Source organism: Microcaecilia unicolor, chromosome 10 (genome assembly GCF_901765095.1).
Source record: "Microcaecilia unicolor chromosome 10, aMicUni1.1, whole genome shotgun sequence".
Lineage (NCBI taxonomy): Eukaryota > Metazoa > Chordata > Amphibia > Gymnophiona > Siphonopidae > Microcaecilia > Microcaecilia unicolor.
In genome coordinates this window covers 60861618-60882187 of record NC_044040.1, presented here as the reverse complement: position 1 = coordinate 60882187, position 20570 = coordinate 60861618, and the positions used below count along the sequence as shown (strand labels likewise).

Genomic DNA, 20570 nt, shown 5'->3' with positions numbered 1-20570 from the left:
CTAGGGGATGGTAAAATAGTAAGATACGTGGAGGGGCATAATCGAACGTGAACGCCTATCTCCATGGGCGTCTATGTTCGAAAACGGGTACGTGAAGAGGCGGGACAGACCGTATTTTCGAAAAAAATGGACGTTTTTCAGCTGGGCATTTGTTTTTTTTAGCGATAATGGAAACTAAAAACGCCCAGCTCAAAAACGTCCTAATCCGAGCCATTTGGTCGTGGGAGGGGCCACGATTCGTAGTACACTCGCCCCCCTGACATGCCAGGACACCAACTGGGCACCCTAGAGGTCAGTGCGGTGGACTTCAGACAACGCTCCCACATGCATAGCTCCCTTAGCACGGGTGCTGAGCCCCCAAGCCCCTCCCCCAAAACCCACTACCCACAAATGTACAATGCTACCATAGCTCTTAGGGGTGAAGGGGGCACATACATGTGGGTACCGTGGGTTTTGCAGGCCTCCCATTTACCAGCACAAGTGTTACAGGTAGGGGGGGATGGGCCTGGGTCTACCTGGCTGAAGTGCACTGCGGTACCCACTAAAAGTGCTCCAGGGACCTGCATACACGCAGGCCTCTAGGACTGGTTGCTGTTATATAACATTGGCACAGCAGTTGGCACCTGAAGACTAATCTCTCCGAAAACGTCCTTTATTGGAATAAGCACGCTTACTCACAGTTAACTGCAGATCAGAGGTTGTGCCCCACTGGCAATGAGTCTCCCTGGTACTGAGATGAGCAGTAGGTCAGAGCTGGCAGAATGCCCTCTTTCAGCCACATTCAAGGTAAGAACTAAGTTCTGTAATGTGGCTAACACGTGAAAGGGATCTAAAAGTGTCTTACAAAAATGGCCACTACCTCATGGACTACCGGAAACAAAACAGGGCACACTCTGACCCAGTAAGCAGGGGGAAAAGCACCATGGGAGTAGAGCCTACCAACTACCAACATCGTGGGCATTTGCCACAAGCTAGTGGAATCACGGAGCCCAATACCCTACACCCACCACAATGCATTGCTGATGTGACTCTGCAGTGCGCATAACAGAAAAGGTGTCACACTCACCCGAGAGCCACATCAGAACCAGGGAAAGGCTGTCACAGGATAGAACACATTCTGCTGTCATGGAGGTGGGTACGGCATTTGAGGCTGGCATAGAGGCTGGAAAAAAGTTTGTAAAGTGGGGTGTTTTTGGTGGGAGGGGGTTAGTGACCACTGGGGGAGTCCGGGGAGGTCATCCCCAATTCCCTCAAGTGGTCATCTGGTCAGTTGGGGCACTTTTTTGGGACCTGCTCGTGAAAAAAAAGGGTCCAAAAAAAGTGACCCAAAATCGCGGTAAAAACGCCTTTTTTTTGCGATTATCAGCTAAAGACGCCCATCTCTCCTCGGCCGATAACCACACCCCAGTTCCGCCTTCACCACGCCTCCAACACGCCCCCATCAACTTTACCCGTTTCCGCAACAGATTGCAGTTGGAAACGCCCAAAATTGGCTTTCGATTATACCGATTTGGGCGCCCATGGGAGAAAGATGCCCATCTCCCAATTTGGGTCGCAATATAAGCGTTTTTCTCTTTCGATTATAAGCTGGATAGTTTATTAGCTAGTGTTGTGTCAGTGATTTTGCATGCCAAGATTTCAATTGTAGAGGATGTATGTTAATTGATAGTTTCTACTGTGAAGATGGATTTGTATATTATTGCGACTCCATCTCCCTTCTTTTTTGTTTTATTGGTGTGTGTATTGTTTTATATCCCAGTGAGCATAGGTCTCGCAGTTCTGGGTCATCTTCGAGGTGTAGCCATGTTTCTGTTATGAGCAGTAATCCTAGTTCTGATTCTATCAGTCTCTAAGTATTGTGAATTTATTAACTACTGATCTTGCATTTATGTATCCTATGGGTATCAGGATGTAGGTATCATATTTGATGTTGTCATGTTTAAGTTTGTAGTTGTCTACGTAGTCTGTTTGTTTTAGGATAGTGGTCTTGTTGGTTGTTATTTAAGCTTAGTTTTGTGTTATTGGTTGTTGTTTTGGTCTCTGTTTTGTTTTGGGGGTTATGATTAGTCTCTTCAAGTTGTTGATATGTGCGCCATCTGACCGTGATTCATACAGGAATTGTATTCCATTCTTTGGGTGAAGCAGCTGGTATTCCCATTATCCATATTGTTATTATATAATAAAATACCCATGTCCTTAGGTTGGCCATTTTGGAGGGTGCTTAAAGGAGTCTCTCTGTATTTATTTTCAGTATTAATGTGTCTCCGTTTCAGGTTGGTTTCTTCTGCTGTGGGGTTGTGTGTGTGTGTGTATGTGAGAAAGTGTGTGAATTTGTGATTCTGGAGTGTTTGTGTGTGTGTGGGGGGGGGGGGGGGGGGTTAGGTGGTGCTCATTTGTCTACCTGGGTTGATGCTGATTTTCTCTGTATCTCCGTCTCTTTGACTTCCCTTACTGGAAGATGTCACTGAGTTGGTGTGATGTCCTTTGCCTCGGTGCTCCACCATAGCCTTGGTCTCTGAGACTCTTTCTGCCGAAAGCCACCTCTTTGGTTTTGCTAGGTCGCGTTCGGATCTACTGGTGCTTTTATATGTCCCTGCCGGTTGAGGTTGATATCTTCCCACTGTGCCAGCAGCGGGAGCAGGTCGCTCCACTCGTGATCCCACTGCCCAATGGTGGGATGCGTCCCTTGTCTGTGCCTTGGCTCTGGCCCTTGTCCTCCTCTGTGGTAGAGGTCCGTGAGGTCTGCTGCAAGTCTGCGCTCATTTGCCACATGGATGTCGCAGTGCTGGGCGTGTTCTGCCACGCAGTGCTGGACTTTGGTGAGGGAGACTTCCTTCGGGTGAGAGGTCGAGGATCCTGCTCCACAGGCTAACTAGGTCCCCCTGCCAGCCCTTCATGGGGACTGGTGTCTTGTAGGCACAAAATATGCCAAACAGAACAAATAGTTTCATAAACACTTTTAAAATATAGTGAGCTGTGATTTGACCTTCAACTGAAAAACAGCTAGATACAAATACTAACAAGCTCTACAGCTTACCCTTAGTTCTTCCTTTGTGCTGAAGCTTTCCAGGAGTTGTTGGTAGTGTCTGTCTGTCATGTGTCTCAATAGAGATAAGAGAGAGGCCACAAACTCCCCCTTAAAGAAAACCAAGAAAAACAGAATCTATTATACAAGAAGCCCAAAAGAATGAAAAGAAATTAGATGATGAAAACAAATTCAGTTTCTAAGCGGTAAAACGTCTTAAATATCAGTGCTGCACTTCCAAACTGAATTGATGACTATGAAGGAAGGGATACAGGGTTAATACGTAAAATGATTCTTTATATTAAGATATTTTACTAAGAAACATAAGCATTAGCAAATCCCCATCAATTCCACATAGTAATTTGGATCCAATTTATGTATCTTTAGTATCATTCTTCATGCTCAGTAATTAACAAGCACAACCAAAGCAGATTAAAATGTAGAGCAATAAACTATGACACGGTGAACAATGAAGGCAAGTTCTTGTGCTTATCCTAAGGACATCTTTATTAGTCATGTGTGGAAGTGAGAGAGACTGGATGCAGAGTTGAAACAACCACCTTTATAGAAAAATATTAGCCTTACTAGAGTTTTGTATGTATCCTTTCTATACTGACCAAAATTCAATCTTACATGATGAATGGTGGGTGTAATTCAAAACTTTTATAATTCTGTAGTTAAGCTAATATGTAAAGTAGGCATTTCCATTGGTAAAAATTATTTTTGCCAATATAAAATGGGGATCACAGAAGTATGATATAATCATCTTTATTGCAAATATGCTAATGTCCATGGATGTAATTGATATTTCTGATCCCTAAAAAAAATTAGAAAATGAACATAAAGGAAACAGGGTGGTATCCATGCCATAATGTGGCTCATCTTCTGCTGCTACCTAGGTTCCTGTATTTCTGTTTCTCTCTCTGTGATTAGTTATTATTTCTAAATATGCTTAAGTATAAGAGGATCTGGTGGGTATTTCCTGTAGAGGCTACTACCTAGCAGAAAATGAAAAACACTGTTCATCCAAAACCATCAGCAGTTATACCTGTAACAACTTCTGTATGCTGCATATAGTTGACATTGGAGAAGGGGGGGATTTGGGTTTATGGGCTGGCATGCCACTTATATGTGGATGACATTCAACTAGTAACCTATGTGGAATCTGATCAACATGCTGTGTTGGAGAATGTGATTAGTTGTTTGTTTGCAGTGTCTGCACTATTAGAAAGCAATAGGTTGGAGCTGAATTTAGCTAAAATAGAAGTGTTATAGTATATTCGTAGCCAGAGGCAATCCCATTTCTCAACTTGTATCAGTACTATCAGATTACAAGGAAACCAATAGTTAAGAGCTTGGGTATTCTACTGGTTGAGGAGTTATGCTTTAACAATCAAGTATGAGTAGCAGTGCACTCTGTCTTTTTTTTCATTATGGCTGTTGAGGCGGGTTTGGAATTTTTTGGACTGTGAGGATTTGACATTTGCACACATCTTTGTAACCTCTAAATTTGACTACTGCAACGGTGTGTATTGTGGGCTTCCATAATGGTGGCTCCAGAAGCTGCAACTTCTTCAAAATACTGCAGCTAAACTAATTTTGGAGGAAGAGAAGACATGATCTTGTGACCCTTCTGATGCTATTCTTACACTGGCAACCCATTTGTTTTAGAATTCATTTCAAGCTTCTTTGTTTAGTTTTTAAGTTCTTGAACACAGGGCCCCAAGTTAACAGATGGACAACTATTGCCTTATGGCCCTTGAGGGCACTGTGCTCTTCTCGACAGGCTCCCCTTTCTATTTCTAATAACATGTGCTTCCAGTGTATCTGTCCTAGCTTGTGGAACTCCGGTTCTCTTGAATTACGTTTAAAAAAGAACTACTTGTCATTCCAAAAAAAGTTGAAACCCAGTTAAGACAAGTGTTATATCTTTAGCGTTTTTAGTGTTCTGAAAAAGATATCTATTTACTTATGGGAACATGTGGTGTGGTCAGACCTTCTAAGGTTTGTTTTTTTATTAGGGGGGGGGGGGGTTAGGTTTGGGTGCAGTAGCGTGGGAAAGGCTATTGACAGAGACGGTGTGTATGGGTGTGGGGGTGGGGGGGTGGGGGGGTGGGGGATTAAGTTCTCCTGGAAAGGGGATATATCACATCACTTGATGAGTTTTTCAATTGGCTTAACACAAGAGATATTAATCTTCATTTTAAAATACAGTATCATGAGAGAGAAATCAGCCACCCCCAACTCTCCCTCCCCTTGTCCGTTCCCCTAACTCCCCAACCCCTCCATCCTTTTCCTCCTTTCCGAAATCACTGATGTGGAAACAACACATCTTCTCTCCTCCTCAAAATGAACTACCAGTTCATCTGATCCCATTCCTACCCACCTTCTTAACACCATCTCTCCTACTCTCACCCCTTTTATCTATCATATCCTCAATCTTTCACCTTCCACTGCGACCGTTCCTGATGCCTTCAAACATGCCGTGGTCACACCACTCCTTAAGAAGCCTTCACTTCACCCTACCTGACCTTCCAACTATCGACCCATCTCCCTCCTCCCCTTCCTCTCCAAGATACTTGAACGTGCCATTCACCGCCGCTGTCTTGACTTTCTTTCATCTCAAGCTGTTCTTCACCCACTCCAATCTGGCTTTGGCCCTCTTCATTCAACTGAAACTGCAAAAAGTTTCCAACGACCTGTTACTGGCCAAATCCAAAGGTCTCTATTCTATCCTCATCCTTCTCGATCTATCCGCCGCTTCTGACACTGTTGATCACAGCTTACTCCTTGATACATTGTCTTCACTTGGATTTCAGGGCTCTGTTCTTTCCTGGTTCTCCTCCTACCTCTCGCTTCGCACCTTTAGTGTACACTCTGGTGGATCCTCTTCCACTTCTATCCCACTACCAATCAGTGTACCTCAGGGTTCTGTTCTCGGTCCTCTCCTGTTCTCCATTTACACTTCTTCCCTTGGCTCTCTGATATCATCCCATGGCTTTCAATACCATCTCTACGCTGACGACTCCCAGATCTACCTCTCTACCCTCGAAATCTCAACCAGCATCCAGACCAATGTATCAGCCTGCCTATCTGATATCGCTGCCTGGATGTCTCAACGTCATCTGAAACTTAACATGGCCAAAACCGAGCTTCTCATCTTTCCCCCTAAACCCACCTCTCCTCTCCCCCCTTTCTCTATTTCTGTGGATGGCACTCTCATTCTCCCTGTCTCATCAGCTCGTAACCTTGGGGTCATCTTCGACTCCTCCCTCTCCTTCTCTGCTCACATTCAGCAGACTGCCAAAACCTCTCATTTCTTTCTCTATAATATCACCAAAATTCGCCCTTTCCTTTCTGAGCACTCTACCAGAACCCTTATCCACACTCTTATCACCTCTCGCCTAGATTATTGCAACCTGCTTCTCACCGGCCTCCCACTTAGCCATCTCTCTCCTCTTCAATCAGTCCAAAACTCTGCAGTGCAACTCATTTTCCGCCAGAGTCGCTATGCTCACATTAGCCCTCTCCTCAAGTCACTTCACTGGCTCCCTATCCATTTCCACATTCAATTCAAACTTCTCTTACTGACCTATAAGTGCATTCACTCTACTGCTCCCCAGTACCTCTCCACTCTTGTCTCTCCCTATGCCCCCCTCGGGTACTCTGTTCTGTGGATAAATCTCTCTTGTCTGTCCCCTTCTCCTCTACTGCTAATTCCAGACTCCGTTCCTTTTATCTCGCCGCACCTCACGCCTGTACGTCTAGCCTCGTCTTTGGCCGTTTTCAAATCCAGGCTAAAAGCCCACCTCTTTAGCGCTGCTTTTGACTCCTAACCACTACTCACTTGCCCTGTACCCTTTTATCCCCACCTCTTTAATTCCCTTACCTCTTAGTTGTTCTGTCTGTTTGCCTGTCTTATTTAGATTGTGAGCTCTTTGAGCAGGGACTGTCTTTTCATGTATGGTGTACAGTGCTGCGTATGCCTTGTAGCGCTATAGAAGTGATAAGTAGTAGTAGTAGTAGTTTTCTGGACTTACTCATTCATAAAGACACATACCATCTTACCACCTCTTTATTCAGAAAATTTACTGACTGGAATGCTTTCCTCCACTTCACCAGTTACCATCATCACAGATTAAAAAAGAATTTACTATTGAGCCAATTTTTACATTTGAAGAGGTTATGCACGGACTTTGAAGAATTCAACCGACAAGTGAATATAATGGCCCACAGATTTGAGAATAGAGGATATCCAAAGAAGCACATAACAGATGGATACAACAGAGCGATGATTGAAGATAGAGACCAGTTGTTATCCTCAAGACATGAGAAACCTGCACTAGACATTGTGTGCACACTGAAATTCTCTTATCTAGCGAGACATATACAATCTTCCATCAGACGACACTGGCACATATTAGAGAGACATGAATGTTTCAAGAACAAGTGTTTAGTGATGGCATACTCTCACAAGAAGAATCTAAAAGAGTGTTTGGTTCCATCCAGCCTGCCAGAAGTGCCATCTGAAGATCCCAGTGATATACACCTTGGACATAGGATATGCGTAAAATGTAGTGTGTGTGAACATGAATTTGAAATCATGCAGTTTACAAACCCAAGTACTGGAGCAACATACAAACAGAAGCACAGTTCAGATTGCACTTCTTCTAATGTTATCTACATTGTGTTATGCCCATGTCCCTTAGTTTACATTGGAAAAACCAAGAGACTCATAAAGACACGAATAATTGAACATCGTAGTTGTTTGAAACATAATGTAAAAGTTTCACACTGGAAGGCAGCAGGACACTCCATACAAGAATTAAAATTTTTTGTCTTTAAGGTTTTAAAACAAAACTGGCATAGTTGCCCATGTGTTAACTTAGAGCCCTGTGCTGCTACTCAAAGGTCTGATTTGCTATGGCAGAAGTTATGCACTATAAGAACAGATGGTGCCCCAACAATGACAGTAACACAAAATGGGATGGTAGCATTAGTTTGTAGAAAAGCACTGGAAAATGCTCAGTGTGCCGCTGCGGCTAAGAAAGCAAATAGAATGTTAGGTATTATTAGGAAAGGAATGGAAAACAAAAATGAAGATATTATAATGCCTTTGTATCGCTCCATGGTGCGACCGCATCTCGAATATTGTGTTCAATTCTGGTCGTCACATCTCAAGAAAGATACAGCGGAATTAGAAAAGGTGCAGAGAAGGGCAATGAAAATGATAAAGGGGATGGGACGACTTCCCTATGAGGAAAGGCTAAGGCGGCTGAGGGGAGATATGATAGAGGTCTATAAAATAATGAGTGGAGTTCAAAGGGTAGATGTGAAGCGTCTGTTTACGCTTTCCAAAAATACTAGGACTAGAGGGCATGCGATGAAGCTACAATGTAGTAAATTTAGAACGAATCAAAGAAATTTTTCTTCACTCAACGAAACTCTGGAATTTGTTGACAGAGAATGTGGTAAAGGCAGTTAGCTTAGTGGAGTTTAAAAAAGGTTTGAACGGCTTCCTAAGGAAAAATTCAATAGTCCATTATTAAATCCACTATTTCTGGGATAAGCAGTGTAGAATGTTTTGTACTTTTTTGGGATCTTGCCAGGTATTTGTGACCTGGATTGGCCACTGTTGGAAACAGGATGCTGGGCTTGATGGACCTTTGGTGTTTCCCAGTATGGCAATACTTATGTACTTATGCAAACATACAAGACAACATATTGTTATGTGAAGAGCAAAGATTGATTTTCCAGGTGCAAACTTTAAAACCACATGGCTTAAATATAGACATCGATTACAAACATTTTCTGTGATTTTTGTCCATGTGTACTCACAATTTTTTTAGATATTCAGCACAAGCCTCAAACCTCTCATTTACATATTTTTTGTTGTCACAAAAGTTATCCTCCTGGCATACAGTGGTGGAAATAAGTATTTGATCCCTTGCTGATTTTGTAAGTTTGCCCACTGACAAAGACATGAGCAGCCCATAATTGAAGGGTAGGTTATTAGTAACAGTGAGAGATAGCACATCACAAATTAAATCCGGAAAATCACATTGTGGAAAGTATATGAATTTATTTGCATTCTGCAGAGGGAAATAAGTATTTAATCCCTCTGGCAAACAAGACCTAATACTTGGTGGCAAAACCCTTGTTGGCAAGCACAGCGGTCAGACGTCTTCTGTAGTTGATGATGAGGTTTGCACACATGTCAGGAGGAATTTTGGTCCACTCCTCTTTGCAGATCATCTCTAAATCATTAAGAGTTCTGGGCTGTCGCTTGGCAACTCGCAGCTTCAGCTCCCTCCATAAGTTTTCAATGGGATTAAGGTCTGGTGACTGGCTAGGCCACTCCATGACCCTAATGTGCTTCTTCCTGAGCCACTCCTTTGTTGCCTTGGCTGTATGTTTTGGGTCATTGTCGTGCTGGAAGACCCAGCCACGACCCATTTTTAAGGCCCTGGCGGAGGGAAGGAGGTTGTCACTCAGAATTGTACGGTACATGGCCCCATCCATTCTCCCATTGATGCGGTGAAGTAGTCCTGTGCCCTTAGCAGAGAAACACCCCCAAAACATAACATTTCCACCTCCATGCTTGACAGTGGGGACGGTGTTCTTTGGGTCATAGGCAGCATTTCTCTTCCTCCAAACACGGCGAGTTGAGTTCATGCCAAAGAGCTCAATTTTTGTCTCATCTGACCACAGCACCTTCTCCCAATCACTCTCGGCATCATCCAGGTGTTCACTGGCAAACTTCAGACGGGCCGTCACATGTGCCTTCCGGAGCAGGGGGACCTTGCGGGCACTGCAGGATTGCAATCCGTTATGTCGTAATGTGTTACCAATGGTTTTCGTGGTGACAGTGGTCCCAGCTGCCTTGAGATCATTGACAAGTTCCCCCCTTGTAGTTGTAGGCTGATTTCTAACCTTCCTCATGATCAAGGATACCCCACGAGGTGAGATTTTGCGTGGAGCCCCAGATCTTTGTCGATTGACAGTCATTTTGTACTTCTTCCATTTTCTTACTATGGCACCAACAGTTGTCTCCTTCTCGCCCAACGTCTTACTGATGGTTTTGTAGCCCATTCCAGCCTTGTGCAGGTGTATGATCTTGTCCCTGACATCCTTAGACAGCTCCTTGCTCTTGGCCATTTTGTAGAGGTTAGAGTCTGACTGATTCACTGAGTCTGTGGACAGGTGTCTTTCATACAGGTGACCATTGCCGACAGCTGTCTGTCATGCAGGTAACGAGTTGATTTGGAGCATCTACCTGGTCTGTAGGGGCCAGATCTCTTACTGGTTGGTGGGGGATCAAATACTTATTTCCCTCTGCAGAATGCAAATAAATTCATATACTTTCCACAATGTGATTTTCCGGATTTAATTTGTGATGTGCTATCTCTCACTGTTACCAATAACCTACCCTTCAATTATGGGCTGCTCATGTCTTTGTCAGTGGGCAAACTTACAAAATCAGCAAGGGATCAAATACTTATTTCCACCACTGTAACTTTAAGTATATTTTCCATATACCTCATGTTTAATCTTTTCACTCTGCATTCTCATTCTAACTTCATTTTTTCACTGCCTTGTAAAACTTTTATATAACTAGTCATTTATAAGTTCATCAGAAAACAGATGGGGATTGTAGTATTATTATTATTTGTCTTTCCATTCACAAGTATGATGTGTCATCTCCCATTATATTCTTTTATTCTTACTATTTTCCTTTCCAAACACAAGTAAAAAGTGCCTTCTTCTCTTTACACTCATTCACTCTTATGACATCACTTACATTTTTACCTTTCTTCAATTTTTAATTTTGTCTTTTCTCCTCATATGTTCCCTATCTCATTTTTATTATTCCTGTCTTTACTTTTTTCCTGTTTATCTTCATTTTCATTTACTAAAGCATTAGTTTTGTCCCGACCCAGATTCATCATTCACATCATTCTATTGCATATATTGCTTATTTTCTCACATTGATACATGTCTTGTTCCAATTTGGATTCACCTTTTTGACTGCACACACCTTTTTTCTAATATTTCATGTGGATGCTATCTCTATGTACAATCCTCATATATTACATTTACAGGTGATGTTACCATCAGCTTTTATACCTTTGGATTACGTTTCGAAATGCGCATGCACTAGACATTGTGGATTTTGGCGCATCTTTTAGGTATTTAAAAACCAGACCATGAGTGCTTGTTTTTCGTACTTCACTTGGACCCCCTCAGCAGACCCTAGAAGTATATCGAATCTTTTTGGTAAGTATTGTACACTTCTCTTTGAATCCATTGGCAGATGTAATGCGTGATAATTGACTCTAACAGAATATATTATCCATAGGGATATTTTGCTCAGAGAGCTACAAGTGATTATACCTCGGTGGCAGTAACCTTTTGCACACTTTTTTACATAGCTGTTTTTCCTTTATTACCTATGCATTAGTACCTTGCAATCCACATCAACATTATTTCTCTCACTATATACATATATATTTTTTCTCTAAAAATTTTTTCCCTTCGTTCTTTTTAAGCATACCCTACTTGCCTTCCTCACACATGAGTTCTCACTGGCACAATTATACAATAAACATATGTTGCCTGATCTGTTTATACCGCGTTCCCTTTCTGATTTTATAGATACCGTACTCGATGGGGCCAACTAATTTTCATTATCATTATTTTTATTTTCTCTTATACTTTATAAACCTTTTAGCACTGAGCCTGAAATGAACTATTTTGGTGGATCCCTTCAGTAAAAGTGACATATTACAACTTCGCCTGTTTTAGATTCATCACTACGTTTTACTTCTTCATGCCTTTATGAATTTAACTTTCTCAGAATGAGTGCCATGTGCATAACTTTCAATATCATTATGCTAGTTTACAATCTTTAGATGTATCCCCGTATACTGTGTCTCCCTTTTTTTGAACATTTTTTAACCTTTTGATCTTATAAACACTGCTTTCAGTGTGTTTTTAACTTTCCGTTGGAGACATCAGCATTTTTTCTATAGCATTTTGAGCATCTCTATTCAGTATTTTGTGTGCATAATTAATTGGCATAATCTCTCATATTCTTTTTGTCCATCACTTAATCCACACGATTTTTACATCATAGTTATAGAAACAGGTAGCTCCTTTTGTGGCAGTAGCCCTTTTTATGCTAGTAGCTTTTTAATAGAAAGACTTTTAACTTTAAATGTTTTTATTGATTAATCATAAACAACAAACTGCACAGGTATCGAACCACACAACCTGCTCATAGCCGCCCTCGCAGGGGTCGGCAACCTTTCTTCCCACCCCTTCCCCCCCCTTTACAACACTTCTGCTGGTAACCCATACATCATAAACAGATTCTTATAAATCCTGTACTTTTTTCTGCAAGCCCTCCCATCCCCCTTTATGTCGCTTTACCCCCTCTCTACGATATGCCCTGAGGCGTTCCATATGTACAAGTTGACTCAGCTTATTTTTCCATTCACCCATGGTCGGTGGATCTGAATTTTTCCACCTCTGGGCTATTAAACACTTAGCTGCAGCAAACCCCCACCTGAGCCGTCTACTTAGTTCCCAGGATCCCCGTTCATTATGCAAGCCCAGCAAACACTCCTTAGGACCACTTACCAAAGACTGTCCAGCGAGTTTAACCAGGGCTTTCATAACCCCCTGCCAGAAAACCACCACCTTCGGACAAGTCCACCAAATATGTAAAAAAGATCCCCTTTGTGTCCCACACCTCCAACACAACCCCATGCCTCCCGGGTACATTTTCTGTAACCTCTCCGGTGTATAGTACCATCGAGTTAACACCTTATATGCATTCTCCTGCACCAATACACACACTGAGGCTTTATATACCTCCCCACACACTGTCTCCCACTCTCGCTCCGAGATGGTATATTGTAAATCCCTTTCCCACTCCCCCCGAAAAAATCTATAAAGCACTGAAATAGGCCTTGGTACTTTGTGCAAGATTACCCACAAATTTTCCAGGGCTTCCCCCACCTGTGGTGAATCCCCTTTCCACCCCGAGGACCCCATAAAATGTTGAATCTGCAAATGCGCAAACCTGTCCCCCTCTGCCAAGCCATACACTGCACTCAGTTCCTCAAAACTCTTCACTGTACCCCCATGCAGCACATTACGTAAGCTTAATAACCCCAATCTTTCCCACCTCCCAAATATTGCATTCTCCCTCCCGCCTCAAATTTCGGCTCCCACCGCATGGAAGTTAGGGTGGATACCTGATCTTTCTGTCCCCACCTCCTCCTAACTACCTCCCACACTCCCCACAACTGTCTCATGTAAGGATTCTGAAACTTCTCCATCACTCTTTTTTTTCCTTCCATGATCCACAAAAATGAACTCAATGATCGAAGTGGACTATATGACTGTTCCACCTGACAAACTGACTTATGAAGCCCTATTTCCCAATCCAGAATCATCCTCACCTTAGCAGCCAAATAATACCACTCAATGTTTGGGACTGCTGTACTTCCCCTCTCCGGAGCTCCCCATAACACCCTACCTGCTAGTCTAGGATGCTTACCCTCCCAAATAAATTGCGTCACTATCCCTTGTAAACTCCTAATCATTTTTCACAGAAGCTCCACCGGGAGTGTCTGGAACAAAAACAGCAGCCTGGGCATAATATTCATCTTTACCACCGCCATCCTTCCCCACCAAGACAACCACAAACCCTTCCATCTGGACAATTCTCCCCTTATTTGCCCCACTAACTTCCCATAATTAACCCTAAACACCCTATTCAGATCCCTAGGAACCTGGATTCCCAAATATCTGATATTTTGCCTTGCCCATTTAAAAGCAAACCTATCGGCCAACCTCTTTTCCTCCTCCCCCGACAATGTAACCCCCATTAACTCACTTTTGTCCATATTAACCTTCAAACCTGCGACACTCTCAAATTCCCTCAAAATTTCCACTACTGTTGAAAGCGTCTGCTCTGGATCCACCACATACATCAACACATCATCCAAAAACAAGGCAATTCTATGGTCCCTCCCTCCTGTTATGATTGGGGTCTGAACCCCTCTCAAACTTACCTCTTTCCTGGGGGTCAGCTTCTTAGCTGGCTTCTGTTTCTTTTCTCTGTCCTTTCTGAGCTGGCTCTGTCTCTCTGTGCTGGCAGCTTCCAGCAGCAAGGCTCTAATTGTCTCTTCACTGCAGCTGTGGGTGTAGTCTGAGTTGCTCTAACTCTCTTTGGGTGTACTGGCTTCAAGTGTTTCACGGTTTTGCATTGGTGTGGGTTGGGCCTCTCTGGGTCAGTGTGCTTTTGCCTAGGTCTAGGGAGTGTGACATCATCAGGGAGGGCCTTGATAAGGAAGTGGTGTTGTTTCCTTCAGGGCCTTTGCAACAGTGGTGTTTGCTGTAGGTAGGGTGGTGCAGTGTGCACTTCTGACTTTGTGTCTAGTTTCCCTGCTTGCTTTTGCTAAGGGCCAGGTTAGTGTTAGTGCAGTGTGCACTGGTGACTGTGTGTTTAGCTTTCCTGCTTTTCCCTTTTGGTTCCCTTCTGTTCCCTCTTGGTTTTGGTAGCATTGCTGTGTGTAGGGCTTTGGAAGCTCTGTTGTTGATAGAAGTACTTCAGGGTTTGGTGTTGTTAGGAACACTGCAGAGTTTGCTGTTAGAAGTACTTCTGGTGTTTGTGCTATTAGGAGCATTGCAGTCTTTGCTGTTGGTGTTTGGTGCTTTAGAAGCACTTTTGGCTTATGTGTTAGCTTCTCTCCTTGTGGCTCCCCTGTCTTCCCTTTTAGTGCTAGGAGCTCTTCTGGTTGCTTGCCAGAGTAGTGCTTAGGAAGCACCTTGTTAGTTGTATCTAGCTTGCTAGAGCAGTGCTTAGGTAGCTGGTTTAGTTTTGTGTTTAGCTTATTAGTGTAAAGCTCTGCTTGTAGCTTGGTGCTTAGTAGCACCTGTGTTAGCTTTGTATTTAGTACCCTGCTCTGTTAGTTTAGGGCTTAGGAAGTCCCTTTCTTGAGCAGGGCTTAGGAGCTCCTGTTTAGTATAGGGCTTAGGAAGTCCTTTTGTCAGTTTACTGTTAGGAACACTCCTGCTGGTTTAGGGCTTGGGAGCAAGTAGATCAGTTTAGGTTTAGGAGCACTTCTGTTTCCAGTCCTGTGTCCTCCAGTCCGGGGGACCAGTCCAGTGTGTTCCGGTCCGGTGTGTGTTCCAGTCTGGTGTGCTCCAGTCCAGTGTGTTCCGGTCCGGTGTGTGTTCCAGTCCGAGGGATTGCAGTCCAGTGTTCTAGTCCTGTGTCCTCCAGTCCGGGGGATTCCAGTCCAGGTGTTCCGGTTCGCTGGGCAGTGCCTGCAGTCCCTGCTGGTGTGCTTACCCAGTGTTGGTTGGTGGGTTTTGCCTGCTGCTGTCGCTCCTCGGCAGCAGCCCAAGGGCTCACGTTTGCTCCAGAGCCCGGCCCCGCGGGCTCTGAACCTGAGAACCTGACAGATTGCAAAGGCCATGAGCCCGGCAAGAACCCCCGCCCAGCTGACCCAGCTGGGGTCCAGCTCCATCGTTGTTCTTGATCCTTCTATGACTCTTCGTCAGTATCGTGGGAAACTTTTGTCTCATCCTGTTTTGAAGAAGACTCCTGAAGCGGCAGCTGAGAGAAAACGTGTCCGGTGGCTTGGAATCGCTGAAAACCCAGTTTCAGATATGGACCCTTTTATCACGCTCGCTGAATATCGCCGCAGCCTGGTCTTGAATCCAGCTTTGTGGGATACTCCTGAAGCTGTCGCTGAAAGGAGACATCTTGGGAATTCCACGCTCTGGGCCCAGCAGGGGTCCAGTCCCGTTCAAGCAGCGCGCCCAGACAAGCCTCTGAATCCAGTCCGAGCAGCACGTCCAGCCAAGCTTCAGAGGCCAGTCCAAGGGATGCTCCTAACCGAGTCGCCGATCCCAGTTCAGGTGGCGCTTCCACTCAAGCCTCTGAGTCCAGTCCGAGGGATGCTTCTGACTGAGTCTCCGATTCCAGTCCAAGCAGCGCTTCAAGCCAAGTCTCTGCGTCCAGTCCAAATGGCGCTTCAAACCAAGCCTCCTAGTACCAGTTTGGATCCCAGTTCCAACCCCATTTTTGATCTGGATCCGTTTCTGACACTCCAGGATTACCGGGTTGCACTTTTGTCTGATCCAGCCCTGAAGAATACTCCTGAAGCTGCAGCGGAAAGAAGGCGTGTCTCCTGGCTTGGGTTCGAAGAAAACCCAGTTTCTGCTATTGATCCCTCTACCAAACTGTTCTTTTACCGCTTCCAACTCCTCTCGGAGCCAACCCTACGGGATACTCCTGAAGCCCAAGCTGAAAGAAGGTGGCTTCCTGATTTTTCCCGCCAAACTTCTGAGTCCAGCCTGAAGGGCTTTGCCTGCCAAGATGCTGAGTCTGGATCGAGTGGCAGCAGTGGCAGCCGAGATGCTGAGTCCGGAGCGAGTTACAGCAGTGGCAGTCAAGATGCTGAGTCTGGATCGAGTTGTAGTTCCAGTCAAGATGCTGAGTCTGGATCGAGTTGCAGTCCAAGCCGGGATGCTGAGGCTACACCGAGTGATGAGACCATGATGAGTGCTGAGTCTACACCGAGTGCAGAGCCCAGCCGAGATAATGAGTCCACGATGGGTGCTGAGTCTGCACCGAGTGCAGAGCCCAGCCGAGATGATGAGTTCACGATGAGTGCTGAGTCTGCACCGAGTGCAGAGTTCAGCCGAGATGCCGAATCAGAATTGAGTTGCAGTTCCAGTCAAGATGCTGAGAGTTGTAGTTCCAGTCAAGATGCTGAGTCTGGATCGAGTTGGAGTTCCAGTCAAGATGCTGAGTCTGGATCGAGTGGTAGTTCCAGTCAAGATGCTGAGTCTGGATCGAGTTGGAGTTCCAGTCAAGATGCTGAGTCTGGATCGAGTGGTAGTTCCAGTCAAGATGCTGAGTCTGGATCGAGTGGTAGTTCCAGTCAAGATGCTGAGTCTGGATCGAGTAGCAGCTCCAGTCAAGATGCTGAGTCTGGATCGAGTTGTAGTTCCAGTCAAGATGCTGAGTCTGGAGTGAGTTGCAGCATTGGCAGTCAAGATGCTGAGTCTGGATCGAGTTGTAGTTCCAGTCAAGATGCTGAGTCTGGAGCGAGTTGTAGTTCCAGTCAAGATGCTGAGTCTGGATCGAGTTGCAGTCCCAGCCGGGATGCTGAGTCTACACCGAGTGATGAGTCCATGATGAGTGCTGAGTCTACACCGAGTGCAGAGCCCAGCCAAGATGATGAGTCCACGATGAGTGCTGAGTCTGCACCGGGTGCAGAGTTCAGCCGAGATGCCGAATCAGAATTGAGTTACAGTCCCGGGCAAGATGCAGAGTCCGGGTCAAGTTACAGTCCCGGCCAAGATGTTGAGTCCGGTGAGAGTTGCCGTCCCGGCCAAGATGCTGAGTCCGGGTCAAGTTGGAGTTCCAGTCCCAGGCAAGATGCTGAGTCCGGGCCAAATTGGAGTTCCAGTTCCAGGCAAGATGCTGAGTCCGGGTCAAGTTGCAGTCCCGGCCAAGATGCCGAGTCCGGGCCAAGTTGGAGTTCCAGTTCCAGGCAAGATGCTGAGTCCGGGTCAAGTTGCAACTCCGGTCAAGATGTTGAGTCCGGTGAGAGTTGGAGTTCCAGTTCCAGGCAAGATGCTGAGTCCGGGTCAAGTTGCAGTCCCAGGCAAGATGCTGAGTCCGGGTCAAGCTGGAGTTCCAGTCCCAGGCAAGATGCTGAGTCTGGGTCAAGTTGCAGTCTCGGTCAAGAGGCTGAGTCCGGGTCAAGTTGCAGTTCCGGCCAAGATGCTGAGTCCGGAGCGAGTTCCAGTGCCAGCCGAGATGCTGAGTCTATGCTGAGTACCAAGTCCAGCCAAGATGCTGAGTCCGAGTTGAGTGGCAGTTCCGGCCAAGATGCTGAGGCCGGACCAGGTTGCAGTCTCAGGCAAGATGCTGAGTCTACTCCGAGTTCCCATTTCAGCCAAGATGTTGAACTCCTTCTGAGTTCCAGCTCCAGCCAAGGGGCAAGGTCTAGTCTGAAGTCCAGTTCAAGTTCCTGTCTGGCTTCAGATTCCAGGATGGGTGTGGGCTCTAGCCCAGTTCTGGCTGCTACAGTGGAGTGCCAGGAAGTCAAGGAAGTTGTGGACTCCTTCAGGAGATGGTTCCTGTTGAATAGAACTCCACTTGTTGCATCCAAGACTCTGATCCTGCCTAGCAGCCGTTCTAAAGAGCCTCGTGGCGGCCAAAGCCATTCTGGTTTCCTAGTTCCAGATGTACTTGTCACGTCCTGCCCAGCCGCCCAGATTTATGTTGTGAAACCCATTGGGAGATTTCATCACAGCTACCCATGGAGACCTAAATTGTCTTTTGAGACCTGGGGCTCCCGTGGGGACACGGGAGCCTTGAGGGGGAGGTGCTGTTATGATTGGGGTCTGAACCCCTCTCAAACTTACCTCTTTCCTGGGGGTCAGCTTCTTAGCTGGCTTCTGTTTCTTTTCTCTGTCCTTTCTGAGCTGGCTCTGTCTCTCTGTGCTGGCAGCTTCCAGCAGCAAGGCTCTAATTGTCTCTTCACTGCAGCTGTGGGTGTAGTCTGAGTTGCTCTAACTCTCTTTGGGTGTACTGGCTTCAAGTGTTTCACGGTTTTGCATTGGTGTGGGTTGGGCCTCTCTGGGTCAGTGTGCTTTTGCCTAGGTCTAGGGAGTGTGACATCATCAGGGAGGGCCTTGATAAGGAAGTGGTGTTGTTTCCTTCAGGGCCTTTGCAACAGTGGTGTTTGCTGTAGGTAGGGTGGTGCAGTGTGCACTTCTGACGTTGTGTCTAGTTTCCCTGCTTGCTTTTGCTAAGGGCCAGGTTAGTGTTAGTGCAGTGTGCACTGGTGACTGTGTGTTTAGCTTTCCTGCTTTTCCCTTTTGGTTCCCTTCTGTTCCCTCTTGGTTTTGGTAGCATTGCTGTGTGTAGGGCTTTGGAAGCTCTGTTGTTGATAGAAGTACTTCAGGGTTTGGTGTTGTTAGGAACACTGCAGAGTTTGCTGTTAGAAGTACTTCTGGTGTTTGTGCTATTAGGAGCATTGCAGTCTTTGCTGTTGGTGTTTGGTGCTTTAGAAGCACTTTTGGCTTATGTGTTAGCTTCTCTCCTTGTGGCTCCCCTGTCTTCCCTTTTAGTGCTAGGAGCTCTTCTGGTTGCTTGCCAGAGTAGTGCTTAGGAAGCACCTTGTTAGTTGTATCTAGCTTGCTAGAGCAGTGCTTAGGTAGCTGGTTTAGTTTTGTGTTTAGCTTATTAGTGTAAAGCTCTGCTTGTAGCTTGGTGCTTAGTAGCACCTGTGTTAGCTTTGTATTTAGTACCCTGCTCTGTTAGTTTAGGGCTTAGGAAGTCCCTTTCTTGAGCAGGGCTTAGGAGCTCCTGTTTAGTATAGGGCTTAGGAAGTCCTTTTGTCAGTTTACTGTTAGGAACACTCCTGCTGGTTTAGGGCTTGGGAGCAAGTAGATCAGTTTAGGTTTAGGAGCACTTCTGTTTCCAGTCCTGGTCCCTATGTCATCCGGTATCCAGTAAGTCCTGTCGGCTACTCGAACCCAGGAGCTCAACTTCTGGGGGGCTTAGTAGCTAAGTGCAGGTGAAGCTGTGTGGACCAGTCCAGTGTGCTCCAGTCCCATGTTCCAGTCCTGTGTCCTCCAGTCCGGGGGACCAGTCCAGTGTGTTCCGGTCCGGTGTGTGTTCCAGTCTGGTGTGCTCCAGTCCAGTGTGTTCCGGTCCGGTGTGTGTTCCAGTCCGAGGGATTGCAGTCCAGTGTTCTAGTCCTGTGTCCTCCAGTCCGGGGGATTCCAGTCCAGGTGTTCCGGTTCGCTGGGCAGTGCCTGCAGTCCCTGCTGGTGTGCTTACCCAGTGTTGGTTGGTGGGTTTTGCCTGCTGCTGTCGCTCCTCGGCAGCAGCCCAAGGGCTCACGTTTGCTCCAGAGCCCGGCCCCGCGGGCTCTGAACCTGAGAACCTGACACCTCCAACCCTTATTCCTCGCACCACAGGATGTTGACATATTATCTCTGCTAAGGGTTCCATGTACAAAGCAAACAAAAGAGGGGACAACGGGCACACCTGTCTAGTCCCTCACCCTATTGGGAAAAAATCTGTATTGCCTCCATTAATTCTGATACACGCTTTAGGCTGATCATATAACGCTGCTATCCAGGTACAAAAACCCTCTCCCAAGCCCATTCGCTGTAACACTGCCTGTAGGAAAGTCCAACTGACCCTATCAAAGGCCTTTTCCCCATCGATCGTCAACAAAACCAAATCATCGCCCCTCTTTTGGGCCTCCCAAATCAAATGCAGAGTACGCCAGGGGCGTAGCCACGGGTGGGCCTGGGCCCACCCACTTTGGCCCCAGGCCCACCCAGTAACGGTGCACGCTGCAGGCCTTCTTTCCCTCGGGCCCTCCCTCCCCTTCGGGCAGCGCCGCAGTCTACCTGTACAGGAAAGCTGCACGGCACCGGGTCGTCCTGCCGCTATGCTGCTGCCCTCCGCTCCGTTGTCATCATCTTTCTG

At 45.9% G+C, this 20570-nt stretch overlaps 1 protein-coding gene across 1 annotated transcript in view; it reads right to left on the bottom strand.

The window, feature by feature from the left end:
* DOCK4 (dedicator of cytokinesis 4) overlaps positions 1 to 20570 on the bottom strand; it is a 798954-nt gene that overhangs the window by 285884 nt on the left and 492500 nt on the right. Inside the window, 1 exon segment of the mRNA XM_030215964.1 lies at positions 3038 to 3136. Coding sequence (XP_030071824.1) covers positions 3038 to 3136 — 99 coding nt within the window.